This window comes from Urocitellus parryii, chromosome 1 (genome assembly GCF_045843805.1).
Source record: "Urocitellus parryii isolate mUroPar1 chromosome 1, mUroPar1.hap1, whole genome shotgun sequence".
In the NCBI taxonomy this organism is placed as follows: Eukaryota; Metazoa; Chordata; class Mammalia; order Rodentia; family Sciuridae; genus Urocitellus; species Urocitellus parryii.
The window spans coordinates 49278982-49297055 of NC_135531.1; the positions used below are offsets into that span (position 1 = coordinate 49278982).

General features: G+C 32.2%; 1 protein-coding gene across 4 annotated transcripts in view; it reads left to right on the forward strand.

Moving 5' to 3' along the window:
• The window catches only part of Ipo11 (importin 11), a 207934-nt gene that overhangs the window by 123577 nt on the left and 66283 nt on the right, over positions 1–18074 (forward strand). For all 4 annotated transcript variants that reach the window (XM_026402552.2, XM_026402551.2, XM_026402553.2 and 1 more), the window contains exons 22-24: positions 4547–4623; positions 10888–10967; positions 11390–11470. In XM_026402552.2, coding sequence (XP_026258337.1) covers positions 4547–4623; positions 10888–10967; positions 11390–11470 — 238 coding nt within the window. The remainder of the gene's footprint in view (positions 1–4546; positions 4624–10887; positions 10968–11389; positions 11471–18074) is intronic.

Here is an 18074-nt window from a genome sequence, read left to right on the forward strand (position 1 = left end):
TTTGTATATGGCATTTAAAGCCATATAAGATTGAATGGGAAGAGAAGTTTAGATAGAGAATATTCTGCTCAGGGCAGGATCCTGATGAACTTACAAGATTTTGTGGATAGAAGAGGAGTCATCTACTAAGACAGAGAAAGGAGGAGCCATCTAGAAAGACAGAGAAAGGCTATCTATTGATATAGTAGGAAACCAAAGCTAAGAGAGAATATCTATAATGAGGGAGTGGGCAGCTATGGCAAATGTTTCTGATTGTCCTAATAAGGTAATACAGAGAAGTGTCCTCCTGGAGATGCCAGAAGAGTTTTCAGTGGAGTGATTGGAACAGGAATTAGAATGAGTAGGTTGAACAAGGAATTTGAAGTAAGTACTGAACACTGACAACTTGTTTGAGAATTTTTATTATAAAGAAGAGTCTAGAATGTAAGCCTGGAAATGTAAGATCTAGAAGAATGGGTGGGGCTTGACTGAGAGAGTGGGGTAATTGAAGGAGAAGGAAAGGGACAGAAGTCAGAACTCAATGGAGGATTTGAATTTTGATAGCAGTTGCAATACTTCATGTTGACTGGAGGCAGGAAGGTAGATTTCCAAATTTTATAGTTAGGTAATATAGGAATTTGTTCCATATAACAGACTTGTGTTTTTCAATCAAATATGAAACATGTTCATCAGCTGAGAGTTTGGGCTGATATAGGAGTATACACAGATATGAGAGAGATGTCGGGGAGGAAAGTTATAAAGTAGTTAAAAAATGAGAATTGGAATTTATTATGGATAACCAATACCAACTGATATTTATGGTCATGAATGTAAAGTGAAACTCGCAGACCAATTATGTGATTTTTTTCATTGCTTCTTATTTTCCCCTAGAACCATTTCTCTAGAGATTTGTCAGAGAACCAGCTTTTTGCTTTTACTCTGTTGTTTTATCTCCTCTTTCATTCTGCTCTTATGTTTATTATCTCCTCTTCCTACTTGCTGTAGTTTTTTCCTGTGTCATATAACTTATATCCTAAGAATCAACTCATGAATTTTTAGTCTTATTTTTTCATTTTTCTAACAATATAAATTTGTAGCAATACTATAAATTATTTTAAGCAGAATTTATAAAAGTATTTTACTTGAAAAGGTGTGTGTGTGTTTGTGTATGTTTGTGTGTGTGAGCGTTTGTGTGGCAATAAATGCTATATAAGCAATATTAGCTATATACCATTAAATGCAGTATGATTCTCATCATTTAAAAACAAAAAGAACAAAACAATTTGATTGTTTTTTGCCATGTATTTAAGAGATTATATTTTTCTCTTAAAAGATAAAAATTCTTACAAAAGCCTTGGCTTCTTGAGAAAAACTTTATTTATTTGGATAAATTGTAAAGTACTATTAAAAAAGTTTTTTTGTTAGTATTTTGTCTAATTTTCTTTTTTCTTGTATTTATAAATGAGCTGGTTCTATGATCTATACATTAGGACATTGTTTTGTTTTATATTAGGGTTATTTTACTAGTCTAACAATTTTGAAAATTATTTTCTTTACACTGTAATGCTTTTTGTAATGTGCTGTTTATTCTTTGGACAATTTAAGAATTTACTAATAAACTTGAAATGGACCCAGGGTGGAGACCAGGGATTCATTTACAGCTTTTTCCCCCCTTCATACTAGGGATTGAACTCAGGGCCACTCAACCACTGAGCCACATCTCCAGCTCTATTTTGTATTTTATTTAAAGACAGGTCTCACTGAGTTGCTTAGTGCCTCACTCTTGCTGAGGCAGGCTTTAAACTCGAGATCCTCCTGCCTCAGCCTCCTGAGCTGCTGGGATTACAAGTGTGTGCCACAGTGCCCAGCTCATTTACAGCTTTGATGTCATCCTCTGTTATAAGTTTAAATATTTATTTTATTTTATTTATTTATTTGACCTTTAATTTTAGTTGTTTTTTTTAATTGATTTTTGATTTTTTTATGTATCTTAGTTTGGTCACTTAGTCCTTTAAAATACTAATAGAAAATTTTTATATATTTGCTTTATATTTCCCATTCATAGTTTTATTTTTGTTTTATCTCTTAAGTACATTTATTGAAATTGATCAAATTATTTTGTATGCATGTATGGATATGTTGCATGAATCCCACTATTATATACAGTTATGATGCTCTAATACAAACATTTAAAAATGATGTATATTTATTAAAGTACATTTTTCAGAGCTCCTTATGATTGAACTCTTAGATTTATAAATTGTTTCTGTCCTTTGAAATATTTTTGCTTCATATTTTTTATTTCCTATATTTAATTGTGGATTTATAGGATTTCTTAATGTATAAGACAAAAGATTCATTTTTTCATTTTTCTTATTAAATAATAAAATATTTAAAGCTGTGAAATTAGTATTGGAAATAGGTATATATTCCCCACATATATTGGATAGTCTTTTTAAAAAAAATTTTGCTGCTATCATTTCCGATTGTTTAGTGACATTTTTGACCAAACATTGAATATTTTGCTGTTATTAAAGTATGTGATTCAGATATGAATTTGTTACATTACCTCTATAACAGGTGACTTATATGGTGTTTTTGTTTTGTGGTTCTGTATGTCCAACCCAGGGCCTTTTGCATGTTAGACCAGTGTTCTACCATTATATTTTCCATTGTACATTGTGTGTGTGTGTGTGTGTGTGTGTGTGTTTAACTTAAATGAATGTTAAGGACTAAACATCTATTTTTGTAATATGTCATTGCAGTGATGAGAGTGCCACTGATCCAGAGTTTTACGTGCATTTATTTTTTTTTAACTTGTTATGTAGCTCATGTCATTATTTTGCTTTTTCTTCTTAATATTGATTTTATTAAAAATACTCCAGTTGTCTTAGTGTTCATGGCTCAAACTTTTTGTTCTATATGTTTTAAAAAGATGTTGCTTACTACAAAATTTTGTTATTTTTAGTAACTTTATGCATTGTTAAAAACATTGAATTTAAAATTTGAAATATTTTCATGAAAAATATATGTATGTGCAGTGATATTAGTCAAAATAGTCATTGTCTTTTTTAATGGTAAAGAGTAGTGCTTTGAATTTTTTTTTTTTTTTTTTTTGGTCTCATTTCTTCTCCTGTCTCATCTTTATTAGTTGATTCTGAAGTCAAACACCTTGTCATTTTCAGGAGTTTAAATTCAGACCCCCACCCCCCCACCCCCCACCCTGCTTTTGAATAGCATGGTTTCTTCCATGAAAGCTAGCAAAGAGTAACATAGAGTAACAGCTTGAAAGGGAAAGTACAAGCCTCAGATAGTTTGGACCCGTTGACAAGGAAAGTCTGTTCATTGTGCTGTTTTTTTTTTTAGTAAATTAATTTCTGTTCGTTTTATATATTTTATGTATACTAAGTTGTACTAACAAGTTAAGCAAGTATTTGTCTCAGATTTCTCAGCCCCATTTATACCTTTTTCTTTTCTTGAAATTTTTTGTCTGATTGTAGGCATCCTCCTTAGGCAATTAGGCAAGCCTAATTTCCAGAAAAAAACTCTATAGGGATTTGAACTGAAATGATGTTAAACTGTTTAATTGTTTAACAGTGAGAATTGACATCTTTGTGATGGTGGATTTTTGTATCTGTGAGACATAACATCATCCAGTTATTTCTTAACTATTGATTTTTGGCATATAGAGAGTCCGTTGATGTTCATATATTGATATTCTCTCTTATTCTTGTATCTTTTACTAACTTGCTTGGCATATTAGAGGCCCTTCATACGTAAACTGAATAATTATGGAGGTAGACAAGGTATTACAGTGCTTAGAGGCTTATTTCTGCTTTTCAAGAGGACAGTTTCAACATGTCATCATTGATAAGTATATTTACTATGAGTATTTGGTACTTTCTTATGGAATTTCTATTTATAATCAGGTAAGAATTTTATAGCAATTATTATATTTAATAGGTTTTTTTTCTTTTTTGCTGCTATTATGATAATCATGGTTTTCTCCTTTAAGTTCTCTGGGGCTTAGGGGAGATAGATAAACCAGTCACACACTTCTGTGATAAATCATAATTTATATAATTTTCTATACATTGATTGTTGTGGTTTGCTAAGGGTGTTAGATTGGCTTGTAATTGCACTTTGTTGTTTTAAGTTCATATTTAGAAAGTATTTAGCCTGTCATTTTACTAATATTAGTCCATTTTCTTGTTGAAGGGGCATATAAATTACATGTCGCACAAGAGCATTTCAAGAAAAACAAGATAATTTTCTCCCTTTTCACCATATTAATCATGCTTTTGCTTTAAAATTATAATTTTATTATTATCCATACTTTAGTAAATACTTTCCTTACTATTATTGTTATATATGAAGAAATAATACTACATAATCTATGCATAGGTATTTATTTTGAGGTATTTGCCAATTTTTGTAGATAGTTTTTATAACTGTATGTTTTATCTACTTTTTTGTCCTTTAGAGGAAACTTTTTATATTCATATTATTGTATTAGTAGTATTAATGGGCATGAAAATGATTTATTCATCTGTGGTTTTCTTCCTAGGTTAGTAACATTGGAGAACAGCCCATGTATTACACCAGAGTTGCTTCGTGTATTTCAGAATATGTCACCACTTCTTGGTAAGTGTTAAAGCATAAACTAATTAATATTTTTTAATTCAGCCATAATTTGGGGATATTGTAGCTAATTTTAAATCATACCTTCCATTATTCTTAAAAAGAGTCCCTGATATTAAGAAATAAGTTGAATTGTGTTTTTAAGTTTCTACGTTATTCTATATATCTTTTAAGAATAATAGGCATGGTGGTATGTACCTATAATCTCATCTAGTTTGGAGACTGAGGCAAGAAGATCACAAATTCAAAACCAGCCAGGGCAGCGTAGCAAGATCCTCTCTCAAGAACAAGAACAACAACAACATACAAAAAAAGGCTGGGGATTAAATAAATATAAAATTAAAATAGTATGTAGTAAAACTACTTTTGTTATACTAAGATTTTATCCAGCTTCTTTTTTTTTAAACAGATAAAACATTTTTTATACACCTTTATTTTATTTATTTATTTTTATGTGGTGCCAAGGATTGAACCCAGGTTCTACCACTGAGCCACAACCCCAGTCCCCTCTTTTTTTTTTTTTTAAGTGTTGTTGGAATTTTGTTTTATTTATTTACTTATTTGTGGTGCTAAGAATTAAACCCAGTGCCTCACATGCCAGGCAAGTGTGCTACCACTGGAGCCACAGCCACAGCCCAGTATAGCCATTTTGACAGTATCAATTTTGCCTATCAAAGAACATGGGAGGTCTTTCCATCTTCTAAGGTCTTTTTCCATTTCTTTCTTTAGTGTTCTATAGTTTTCATTATAGAGGCCTTTCACCTCTTTTGTTAGATTGATTCCCAAGGTTTTTTTTTATTCTTTTTGAAACTGTTGTGAATGGGATAGTTTTCCTAAATTCTTTTTCAGGAGAATCATCTTTGGAGTATAGGAATGCAGTTGATTTATGGGTGTTAATTTTGAATCCTGCTACTGTGCTGAACTCATTTATGAGTTCTACAAATCTTTTCTTAAGAGTTTTTGGGGTCTTAATATAGGATCATATCATCAGCAAACTGATTATTTGAGCTCTTCTTTTCCTATTTGTATCCCTTTAATTTCTTTCTCTTACCAGATTGCTCTTGCTTGGTTTTCAAGGACTGTGTTGAATGGCAGTAGTGAAAGTAAACATCCTTGTCTTGTTCCTATTTTTAGAGGAAATGCCTTCAGTTTTTCTTTTTTCAGAATAATGTTGACCTTGGGTTTATTGTATATAGTCTTTACAATGTTGAGGTAAGTTTCTTCTATCCCTAGTTTTTCTAGTGTTTTAAATATGAATGGGTTTTATACTTTGTCAAATGTTTTTTCTGCATCTATTGTGATAATCATGGGATTCTTATTTTTAAGTCTATTTATATGGTGAATTGCATTTATTGGTTTCCGTATCTTGAACCAACTTTGCATCTCTGGGATAAAACTCTCTTGATCATGTTGCATTGTCTTTTTAATGTGTTTTTGTATGCAGTTTGCCAATATTAACAATTTTTGCATCTATGTTCATAAAGGATATTGGTCTGAAGTTTTCTTTCCTTGATATGTCTTTTGTCTATTTTTGGCATTAATGATTCTCACTTTGTAGAATGAATTTGGCAGAATTTCTTCCTTTTATATTTTGTGGAATAATTTGAGGAGAATTGGTATTAGTTCTTTTTGAAAGGTCTGTTAGAACTTGATGACTTGGACTTTTGTTTGTTGGAAGGCTTTTGATTACAGGTTCAATTTCGTTACTTAAGATTGATCTGTTTAAGTTTTCTATATCCTCCTGGTTCAGTTTGGGTAGGTCATATGTTTCTAGGAATGTGTCTATACTGTCGAGTTATTCTAAACAGGTTATTGGAATATGAATTTTCAAAATAGTTTCTGATGATCCTCTGGATTTCAGTATTATAGGTGGTGATATGTCCTTTCTCATCTCAGTCTTTGAAAATTTCAGTTTTTACCTCCCTTTTTTGGTTAGTTTGCTAAGGGTTTAACAATGTTTATCCTTTCAAAAAACCAATTCTTTGTTTTGTTTATCTTTTGTAATTTTTTTAAATCTCAATTTCACTGATTTTGGCTCTGATTTTAATTATTTCCTGTCTTCTACTAATTTTGTCGTTGGTACACCCCCACCCCAGGGCTTTGAAATGTAATGTTATTTATTTGGTGTCTTTCTGTTCTTTGAATGTCTGAGCTCAATGCTATGAACTTTCCTCCTAGAAAGGCCTTCATATTGTCTCAGAGATTTAGATATATTGTATCACTATTCTCATTTACCTCTAAGTATTTTTTTTCCCTTGATTTCTTTTGCTAGCCATTCTTCATTTAAAAATGTATTATTTAATCTCCAGGAATTAAGAGTGTTTTCTATTTTTTATCTTATTGTTGTTTTTCTAATTTCATTCCATTATGATCTGATACAATGCAAGGTATTCTCCATTTTATGTATTTGCTAAGATTTTCTTTATGACCTAAAATACGGTCCATTTTAGAAAATGTCCCATGTTTTGTTGAGAGGAAAGTGCATTCAGTTATTGATGGATGAAATATTCTGTAGATATCTTAAGGCAATATCTTTGGCTATTTTTTTGTGGGGGGAGGTACCAGGGATTAAACTCAGGGGCACTCAACCACTGAACCACATCCCCAGCCCTATTTTGTATTTTATTTAGAAACAGAGTCTCACTGAGTTGCTTAACACTTCGCTTTTGCTGAGGCTGGTTTTGAACTCTTGATCCTGCTGCCTCAGCCTCCAGAGCTTCTGGGATTGTAGGCATGTGCCACTGCACCCCGCTCCTTAGCTATTTTTTGTTTGGGTGATATATGCAGTGATGAGAGAGGCATTTTAAACTCATCCAGTATCACTGTATTGTGATCTATTTGATTCTTAATATTGAATAGTGTTTGTTTGATATACATAGATGCTCCAGTGTTTGGGACATAAATATTTATGACCATTGTATCTTGTTGATGTGTAATTCCCTTAAGCAATATGAAATGACCTTTTTGTCTCTTCTAATTAATTTGGCTTGAAGTCCACTTTATCTGATACGAGAATAATAAATCCTGCTTATTTTCGAAATCTATGGGTGATGTGAATGCTATGTTTTTTCCATCCTTTTACCTTCAGTCTGTGGATGTCTTTGCCTGTGAGGTGAATATCTTACAGATAGCATACTTTTGGGTCTTGTTTTTCAAACAAATCTGCCACCTGTGTCTTTTGATTGAAGAGTTTAGATCATTTACATTCGGTATTATTGAGAGATTTTCCTGCCATTTTGATTTATTTCTAATGTTTAAATTGGGTTTGCTTCTCCTTTGATTTACTGTTGTTCTAGAGCAATTTGTCTCTATGCTTGATTCCATTTTTAGCTTTCACTTCTTAAAATATTTAGTATGTTTTGTAGTATAGGCTTTCTAGTTGTGAATTTTTTAGCTTTTGTTTATTGTAAAAAATGTTTATTTTATCTTTAGTTCTAACACTTAATTTTGCTAGGTATAGTAATCTTGGTTGACAAGTATTTTCTTTCAGAGCTTGAGATAGATAAATAGATATAATTATTTTAAGCATCTGCATTGAGAAATCTGTTGAAATTCAAATTGGCTTACCTTTAGATGTCACCATACATTTTTCTCTTGCAGCTTTTAAAATTCTATCCTTTTTACATTAAAAAAAATTTATAATAATGTGTCTTGGAATGGATCTGTTGTGATTTTGTGTATTTGGTATCCTATATGTCTTCTGTATTTGACTTTCCATTTTATTCCTAAGGTTTGGAAAATTTTCTGATACTATTTCATTGAAAAGATTGTGCATTCTTTTAGTTTGTGTTTCAGAGCTTTCATCTAGCCCCATGAATCTTAAATTTGGTCTTTTAATGTCATCCCACATTTCTTGAATATTCTGTTCATTGTCTCATGACATCTTTTTTCTTTGGTTGACTTCATTTTCAAGATTATATACTTTGTTTTCAGTCTGTCTTCAAAGTAGTCTAATCTATTGGTTATGCTTTTCATTGAAATTTGGATTTGGTTTATTGATTTCTTTATTTTGAGGATTTCTGCTTGGTTCTTTTTTGGAATATCTCTTTTTTTTTAAGTGATCTTTCACTTCCTATATTTTCTTTGTGATTTCACTCCTTACATTGTCTTTTAGCTCATGGAACAGCTTACCTATAAGCTTTTTTTTTTTTAATTATTTTTTAGTTGTAGTTGGACACAATACCATTATTTTAATGTGGTGCTGAGGATTGAACCCAGGGCCTCCCATGTGCTAGGCGAGCACTCTACCAATGAGCCACAAGCCCAGCCCCAACTGTAAGCTTTTTATTTATTTTTTCATTTTTTTATTTTTATTTTTTTATTATTTGTTCAAAACATTACAAAGCTCTTGACATATCATATTTCATACATTTGATTCAAGTGGGTTATGAACTCCCATTTTTACCCCGTACACAGATTGCAGAATCACATGGGTTACACATCCACGTTTTTACATACTGCCATACTAGTGACTGTAGTATTCTGCTATCTTTCCCATCCTCTACTATCCCCCCTCCCCTCCACTCCCCTCCCATCTTCTATCTCTACCCCTTCTGCTGTAATTCATTTCTCTCCCTTGATATTTTTTCCCCTTTCCCCTCACATCCTTTTATATGTAATTTTGTATAACAATGAGGGTCACCTTCCATTTCCATGCAATTTCCCTTCTCTATCCCTTTCCCTCCCACCTCTCGTCCCTGTTTAATGTTAATCTTTTTCTCATGCTCTTCCTCCCTGCTCTGTTTTTAGTTGCTCTCCTTATATCAAAGAAGACATTTGGCATTTGTTTTTTAGGGATTGGTAGCTTCACGTAGCATAATCTGCTCTAGTGCCATCCATTTCCCTGCAAATTCCATGATTTTGTCATTTTTTAGTGCTGAGTAATACTCCATTGTGTAGAAATGCCACATTTTTTTAACTGTAAGCTTTTTAAATTCCTTCTTTGACATTTCCTCCATAGTCAAAAAGTCAGTTGTTGAAGCATTATGGGTTGTTTGAGATGGTTTGTTCCCTTGCTTTTTCATATTGTATGTATGTTTACCCATCTGCTGGTATAGGTCTGGCTTCTTTTAAACGAAGGACTACTTTGTGAGTTTTTTTTTTTTTTTTTTAAGATCCCAGGGTTGGGTGAATATCCTGATGATGATGTATTAATTTAATGTTTGACCTCTACTGATCCCAATATCAGCACTACTTTAATAAGAGATGGCCCTGAGCCCTATTTACTATGATCATTTTCAGCCAAGCCTCATTCTGTTCAACTTTATACGAACAAAAATTTGTTGCAGTTGTTCTCAAGTTTCTCAAATTCAGGTATAAACCTAAATTGAAGTTCTGGAACAGACCAAAAATTAGTTGTTGGGCTGAGGCTGTAGCTCATTGGTCAAGCAGCTGCCTCGCACATGTGAGGCACTGTTTTCAGTCTTCAGCACCACATAAAAATAAATAAAATAAAGATATTTGTCCATAGACAATTAAAAAAATACTTAAAAAATTAATTGTTGAATTTGGTAAACTTGCCTTAAGTGGGGGCTAAAAGGAGGGAGGAAGAAAGATTGGGCAAATTGGAGAGGGAAAAAAGAGGGTGGTGAAAGAGAGAAAGGGAAAGTAATAAGAAGGTAATTTTCACCAAGATAAATTTTAGCTATTTCTTTTCAAATGCAAAGTAATAACTTTATTAAAATTGAATGTGACCAAATGATGGTGCATTGCAATTTTTTATCTTCCTACATACAATAAGGATACCATAGAATATAGATTATTTATAATTATATAGATCAAAACATGACTCCACACTATCATCTATATCTGAAACTTGCCATACAAAACAACTATATTCACTTCATGTACAATTGGATCGATTAAAAAAATTTTTTTTCATTCTGGAAATTCCATGTTTAAGAACATTTTTTATATGTAGATTTTTTTATGGGGAGCAAATTTGAAGAACAAAGCCCAAGAATTGTATACCTGAACAAAATGTAATACGTTGGGATTATAGTAGGGAACTTTTTTGATAAGTAAAATAGAATATTCAGTGACAGTGCAGTATACTGAGTAAATGCTCATTGAGTTCATTTAAGCATATGTCAAAATATAATGATAAAATGATTCAGTCACATGTTGTTTGCCATTTTAACACTAAAAATTTAGATTGAAATGAAAGATTGGGTCAAATTATTTTCTGATTGTTTTTATCACTTTACTTAAACTGATTTGAACAATGAATTAATTTGTTCTTTATTTTGAAAATTATTGTTTTGGCAGAACTAAGTTCAGAAAATCTCAGAACCTGTTTTAAGATCATCAATGGCTATATCTTTTTATCATCAACAGAATTTTTACAGGTATGTTGGAGTAGTGTTTGTAAGAAATTAAGTAGTTATTATGTTTATTATTGTTATTATTGTTTATTATTGTCATTTCAAAATTTAAGATTATTTTGTTAATTTAATGGGGAAAAATTCACTGTGAGCATTCCCCACTGTAAGGAAGATATGATATGTGCCATTCCATTGTTATATAATGCAGGAACTGTGCTATTTAAATAAATATATCCTCATTTCTATAAAATTCAGTGTATCAGTAAACTATTTTTGTGAGGCATAATCTTTTTTTCCTTAATCCTAAGACTTGTAGTTGAAAAATTTCATATGCTTAGACCTTTAGCATATACTTCTCAAATAGATAATAATGAGTCTCAAAAGTGAATTTATGCCTTTTTGATATTACAAATATATTCTTATATTGTCTTTGGATTGAATTTCAGACATATGCAGTGGGTCTTTGTCAGTCCTTTTGTGAGCTGTTAAAGGAAATTACTACAGAAGGTCAAGTTCAAGTGCTCAAGGTATTGTCATCTTTTGTCACCATCAGATGATTTAAAAAATTACCTGTTAAGTTTAATATCTCTGAATGTTTTGTGAAGTTGGACCTTCATTTGGTTGTGGTTGTTGGCAAGAAGGGTTGACGTAATTCTGAATGTGGTATGTTGTTTTAGCAATATTCATTTGGTTTAATCTCAAATTTGTACAGAAAGATCACTGGAAATCTTGTTAAAATGTAATTCTAGATCTTCGACAATCTCAGCTAATTGGGATGTTGCCTGTTCTGAGAATTCATTTTGTGTAGCAAGGTTTTAAAAACCAACTTTGTCTGAAGACTATCTTCAGTTTGTTAGCCTACTTTGGGTCAGATTTTTCACTGTATAATTTGGTAGTTTTAATTTCATTTAGGTGTTGAAGTTAGAGTATTAAGTTTGTTGAGGTTGTGTATAATTAATAACCAAAAGCCTCAAAGTCATATATTATCTTTATGTAGTATATCTATGTTAAAGATAAAGTCTTAAATATATATTATTTATTTACATGTAAACAAATACATGCATAAATCTGTATTAAACTTACCTTTACTTTACATGTGCATATTATACATACATATTTTATGTATAGACTTTGAGAGAAGGAGTAGCTATTGAATTTCTAATTTCTTAGTTTGTTCTAAGTCAGATATGAGTTGACTTCTGGCCTTTTGGATGGTTCATGCCTGTAATATTAGCGACCCGGAAATCTGATGACACAGGAGGATCACAAGTTTGAGGTCATCCTCAGTCATTTATTCTGTAGGTTAAGAATCAGCAAAAGAACCAGATAGTAAAAATTTTAGGTTTTATGGATCATACAATTTTTGTCTCAACTAATTCAAGCTTGCTATGGTAGTATTCATGTAATCATAGATGATATGTAAATGAATGACTATGGCTATGTCTAGTAATAACCTTGTTTACAAAATCATGCAGTGGAGTTTGGTCCATGGGCCTAAATTTGCCAACTTCTGGTATTTGGTTGTTAATACTCTTTTCTGCTAGGCCTAGGTGATAAGAAAATGTCAGTTCCTACTCTTAAGTAATTCAGTTTTGGGGGGAAGAGGAGACAGGTAAACAACTGCTCAGTATTCAGTGTTATATAAAATTAGTGAGTTTGAATCAGAAACATCTCAAAATCACCTGATGGACTTCTTGAAAATTTAGGTAGAACACAGGACATAATAGGGTTTTTTTTGTTGTTGTTTTCAAAAAGTTTCTCACGTGATTTTTGTAAGTACTGTTTATATCACTCTAAGAATATAGAAGTGGTCACTTAACTCAGCATTTTGCAGAGAACTGTTTTTTAGGAAGAAGAATTTAAAATGTGAGCTGAGGGCTGGGGATGTGGCTCAAGCGGTAGCGCGCTCGCCTGGCATGCGTGCGGCCCGGGTTCAATCCTCAGCACCACATACCAACAAAGATGTTGTGTCCGCCGAGAACTAAATAAATAAATAAATATTAAAAAATTCTCTCTCTCTCTCTCTCTCTCTCTCTCTCTCTCTCTCTCTCTCCTTTCTCACTCTCTCTTTTAAAAAAAATTAAAATGTGAGCTGAGTTTTTAAAAGTTGTGTAGGGGTTACTACTGCCAGAATAAAAAATAATTATTTGCTAATTCAGGGAACCCTAAGAAGTATGAATAAGACTAATAAAATGTGTAATACTACACAGAAATGAATAAGACTAAGGACAGAGAAAATACTGTAGGATTGTCTATTCAGGGTGGGGATAATGATGTTATTTAAAACATTTTTAGTGCTTGTTAACTGGAGTTATATTTCAGCTTAACTGAAGAGTTAATTTAAAAATTTTTGAGAAAAGGAAGGTTCTTGAGATCATTAAGGACTATCTTGATATCCAAGGGATATATAGCAAAGTACATGACAACTTTGGTAGTTTAAAACATCAGAAATTTTACCTATAATGTTTATTAATTTTATCATTCAAAGTCAAGCTGTAGATAGGGCCCATACTATCTCTGTAAAGGCTCTAGGAAAATCAATTTCAAGCGTATCTCTTAGTTTCTGGTGATCACTGGCAATTTTTTTTTTTTTTGCATTCTTTGGCTTTGTAAATGAATCACCCACTTCAATCTCTGCCTCACATGACATCTCTCCACCCTCCTGTTTTTATATTTTCTTATAAGGACAGTAGTAAGGATGAATTTAGAGCCAACTCTAATATCTTCATTTTCTGGGATTATTCGTGCAAAGGCTCTTTTTCCAAATAAAGGTCACTGCCCAGTCACATGTACCAGAGGTTAGGACTTCAACATACTCTTTGCGGAGGTGGGGAATGGACAGCACGGAGATAATTCAGCTCATAACAGGAACTTACTATTAAAAAAGTAAAATTACTTTTGTGTGTGGAAAGGTAGTGAGGGAAACTTGGTCTGAGTAGGTTTTGTAGATATAGGAACCCAATGGAAGAGAAGATGGTTCACCAAACCACAGTGGCATACATCTGTCATCCCACAACTCAGGAAACTGAGGCAGGAGGATTACAAATTTGAGGCCAGCCTGTCTCAAAATTTTAAACATTGAAAAGGAGGAGAGATGTAGCTCTGTAGTAAAGTGCCCTTATTTAAAAAAAAAAGAGAGAGAGAGAGAGACAGAAAGAACGGACAATGATTATAGATTATATAAAGGATTGAGGTTACTAATCTAGAGTGTATATGGAAGGTTTGTGTGGAAAAGAGGCAAGAGTTTTTGTTTTCTGAAAGAGTTGGCAAGAATGGACAATAATTGAAGTTATATATCATGTTAGGTAGAGAACACAGGAAGAGTTGAAATAAGAACAGTTTTTGGTTAGTGCTGATTTTCCACAAAAGTCCATTTATCAAATATATTTTTCAGAACTTTGTCTTAATTTTACTGTTTTATATTTGAATTCAAATAGAAATTTAGAACCAAAATAAGGACAGTAAATAAAGTATATGGTAGAACTCGTTTTCTTAATTTTGGCTTAATTCTTTTGTTTCTTTTTTAGAGCAAGGAGTTTACTAAAGAATGAGAATATATGCCACCAAAAAAGCAGGTGGACTGGGAAGGAGTTAATAATAGGAATCTGTGCATGTGGCTTATTGAGACCCTCGATACCTCAACCCTGGTCTGCCGCACTTATCCGTCAGTCTTTACTATATTAGTTTTAATCTTTTATAGCTCCAAAACTAACAAGAAACATTAGATGTATTGTTTACTAAAATGTTTTTGTGAATTTTTATTGCATTTACGTATTTACCGAATTAACATAGCAGCAATATATAATGGTATTGAAGAACTTCATCTGTCTTCCACAATCTCAGCTTTAAGATATCTTTTCCATTGGTGACAATTTTTTCTTAGAAGTGGGGTCAGTAACAAAGAACTGACACTTTGGACTTAATTCTGATTGAAGGAAAAAGTGATTGGAAACATGGAAGTAATCAAAACAAGAGAAAATTGCTAGGTCATTTTTTTATTGTATGTAGATTTTGTGTGTGTGTGTGTATGTGTGTGTGTTTTCAGTCTTTTTCTTCCAGAAGATCTCTTCTAACCTATAAGCTTCTCCATTACCCAGTGATCAATGAATATGTGTTCTGTTTTCTCAGAATACATACATAAAATTTGAAGGCAGGGAATCCAGAGTTTTTATGTTAAATATTGCACAGCAATAGAAGTGCCATTTCAAGCTTGATGGTAATTCATTTGGAATTTTGTCCTTGCCCCATGTCTTTTGTTTGCACATCCAGCGCTGCTGCTTATAAAGCTCTTGAGAATACTCTGGGCTTCAGTTTCCTCATTTATTTTATAAGGAGTTATGCCAAATGATTTTTAATAATCTGTAACTATGCAATATTTGAAATTTATGTTTTAATTATAATTCATGTATTTTAAATGATTAAGAAAATAGATCATTTCTCACATTTGATTTGACAGCTGTTTTGTTTTAAGGGTTTCTGCAACATTATTACTAGTAAAGTAATTGTTGAAAGTCAATTTGTGAGTTATTTGAAATAGTCATTGCAAAACTTTTCATTAAGTATTAGACAAGGCCCTGGGTTTGATACCCAGTACAACAAAAAAGAAAAGAAAAAGAAGACAAGATTTTAGTATGTTCTAAGGAGAATATTTAGTTCCTTTTTACTACTTTTTTTTTTTTTTGGTACTGAGGATCGAGCTCAGGGGCCCTTAACCACTGAGCCACATCCCCAGCCCTTTTTATATTTTTGTTTAGAGACAGGGTCTTGCTGAGTTGCTTAGGGCCTCTAAGTTGCTAAGACTGATCTTGAATTCAAGGATCTCCTGCCTTAGCCTCCTGAACCGTGGGCATTACAGGCATGCACCACTGCACCTGACTTTATTATTTCTTTTTAACTCACAACATAGGAGGGTAGCATGTCGTATAAGACTATGGACTGATGAGAGACTGGCAAGTTAGAACATTGGCTTGGATATTTCATAGCGGTGTGATATGGGCAAATTACTCTCTCAGTTTTCATCTATAAAACAGGGGTAAAAACTTTACCTACTTCTTAGGTAAAGTTAGGTAACATGTTGGTTATTTTTATGTAATTATGTAGCTATCTTATGTAATCTTCCTCTGGGGAAAATAAGCTCTACAGGTACAGACAATTTTATTTGGATACTAGATCTTAGGCTATTTATAAAACAAGGCAAATCAAGTTGTTCTATCTCATTTTTTTTACTATCTCTTCTAAATAAATGCTTAAATACAGATTATAAGTTTACTTTAAAAACTAAGCAGGTGATTTATACAATGATAGTAGATTATTATCAAGAACTACAGCCTGGTGTGGTGGCACATACCTGTAATCCCAGCGACTTAGGCAGCTGAGGCAGGAGGATTGCAAGTTCAAAGCCATCCTCAGCAATTTAGTGAGGCCCTAGGCAACCAACTTACCAAGACCCTGTCTCAAAATAAAAAAATATAAAAGGACTGGGGATATTGCTCAGTGTTAAGTACCCCTGGGTTCAATCTCTGGAACCATAAATAAATAAATAAATAGCTACATATCTATCTCATTTGACTCTTAATTAAAATTAATCATGTTTCTTTCTTTTCAGAATAATAAAGTATTTCAGTTTTTTTCCTTTTGGTGCCATGGGTTAAACCTAGGGGTGCTTAACCACTGACCCACATCTCCAGCCATTTTTATTTTTTATTTTGAGACAAAGTCTTACTAATTTGCTGAGGCTGGCTTTGCACTTATGATCCTCCTTCCTCAGCCTCCCAGTTCCCTGGGATTATAGGCATGCACCACTGAGCCTGGCTCAAAATAATTTTTATTATGGAAAATTCCAAACTTATATACTGTGCACTACCATTATAATTTTAATAGCAAATATTCATTTCTTTTCCCTTTTCCTTTGAAGTGTGGAGACAGTGATATTTTTATATCTCCCTCAATCGTATCTGACTTTTTTGGTTGTATGATTCAGCACAAATCAGGTATAATCCAAATACATAGTAATGTATTTGTAACATTTAATATAGGTTAGAGATTAAGGCAGTTTCTCTGTAAGTATGCCAATAGTAAGGTTATTAATAGGGTACTAATACTTTAATTAAAATTTGAGATCTGATGATGTGATGGACCATATTTTTATATACTTATTGATGGCTATACCTAAAATTCTTTATTTGACTTGAAATCTGAAACTGAATTTTGTTTTTTAATAAATGGCTACTAGGAATATACTAGTTACCACAATTTGTGTGTGTGTGTGTGTGTGTGTGTGTGTGTATGTGTTTGTGTTTATGTAAAGGAATATTTTAGGACAATGACACTTTTATTTTATGCCAATTGAATTGTAAAATAATGCTCAAATTTTTTGGCTTTCCCTGTTTTCAGAGTTCTCTTATAGCTATAATAATGGTCTTTAATATTAGCTCACTATTTTCAATATTTTTCAGATACTGTTTCTTAATATAGCATACTATATAACATTCTTGATTTTTTTTTAACTAAATGTCACTGTTAGACTAATTTCTGACAGTACTTGCAGGAAACATTTTTGTTCTTTGAAACAGAAAATTACAATATTAAGAAAGTTGGATAGAGAGACCAGCATGCCTGCTTAGGAGCAAATGGTTTAAAGCAAAAATAGACCTTATTCTGTGATTTGAATAAGTTACCTAGAAGAGTACAATTATAATCTAAAAATATTCTAAATTGTTAACAGTTTTTAAATTTGAAATATGTGGAGATATCACTTTGAGTTTTGAACTTCTGATTTCTCTCACGTCATATCTAGCATTATTAAGCCAAGTTACTTTTATTCTCTATGGCTTAAGATGATACAAATATTTTTACGGTGTCATTTATTCTCTACTAACTATAATAGCTAATATCATTATTTATTATATGCTGCATATTTCTAAGAACATAACATGTAGAGTTCATTTAGTCCTTACATAAGCATATGATAATAGTACTGTTTTTTCCCCATTTTTACAGATGAAAAATTAAATAATAAAGAGGTAATTGATTTTTTTCAAGGTCACACAGCTAGTAAGTATTGGATCCTTGATATAAACATAGGCATTCTGACTTCAGGACCCATGCTTTTAACCACTTTGTAATTCAGTG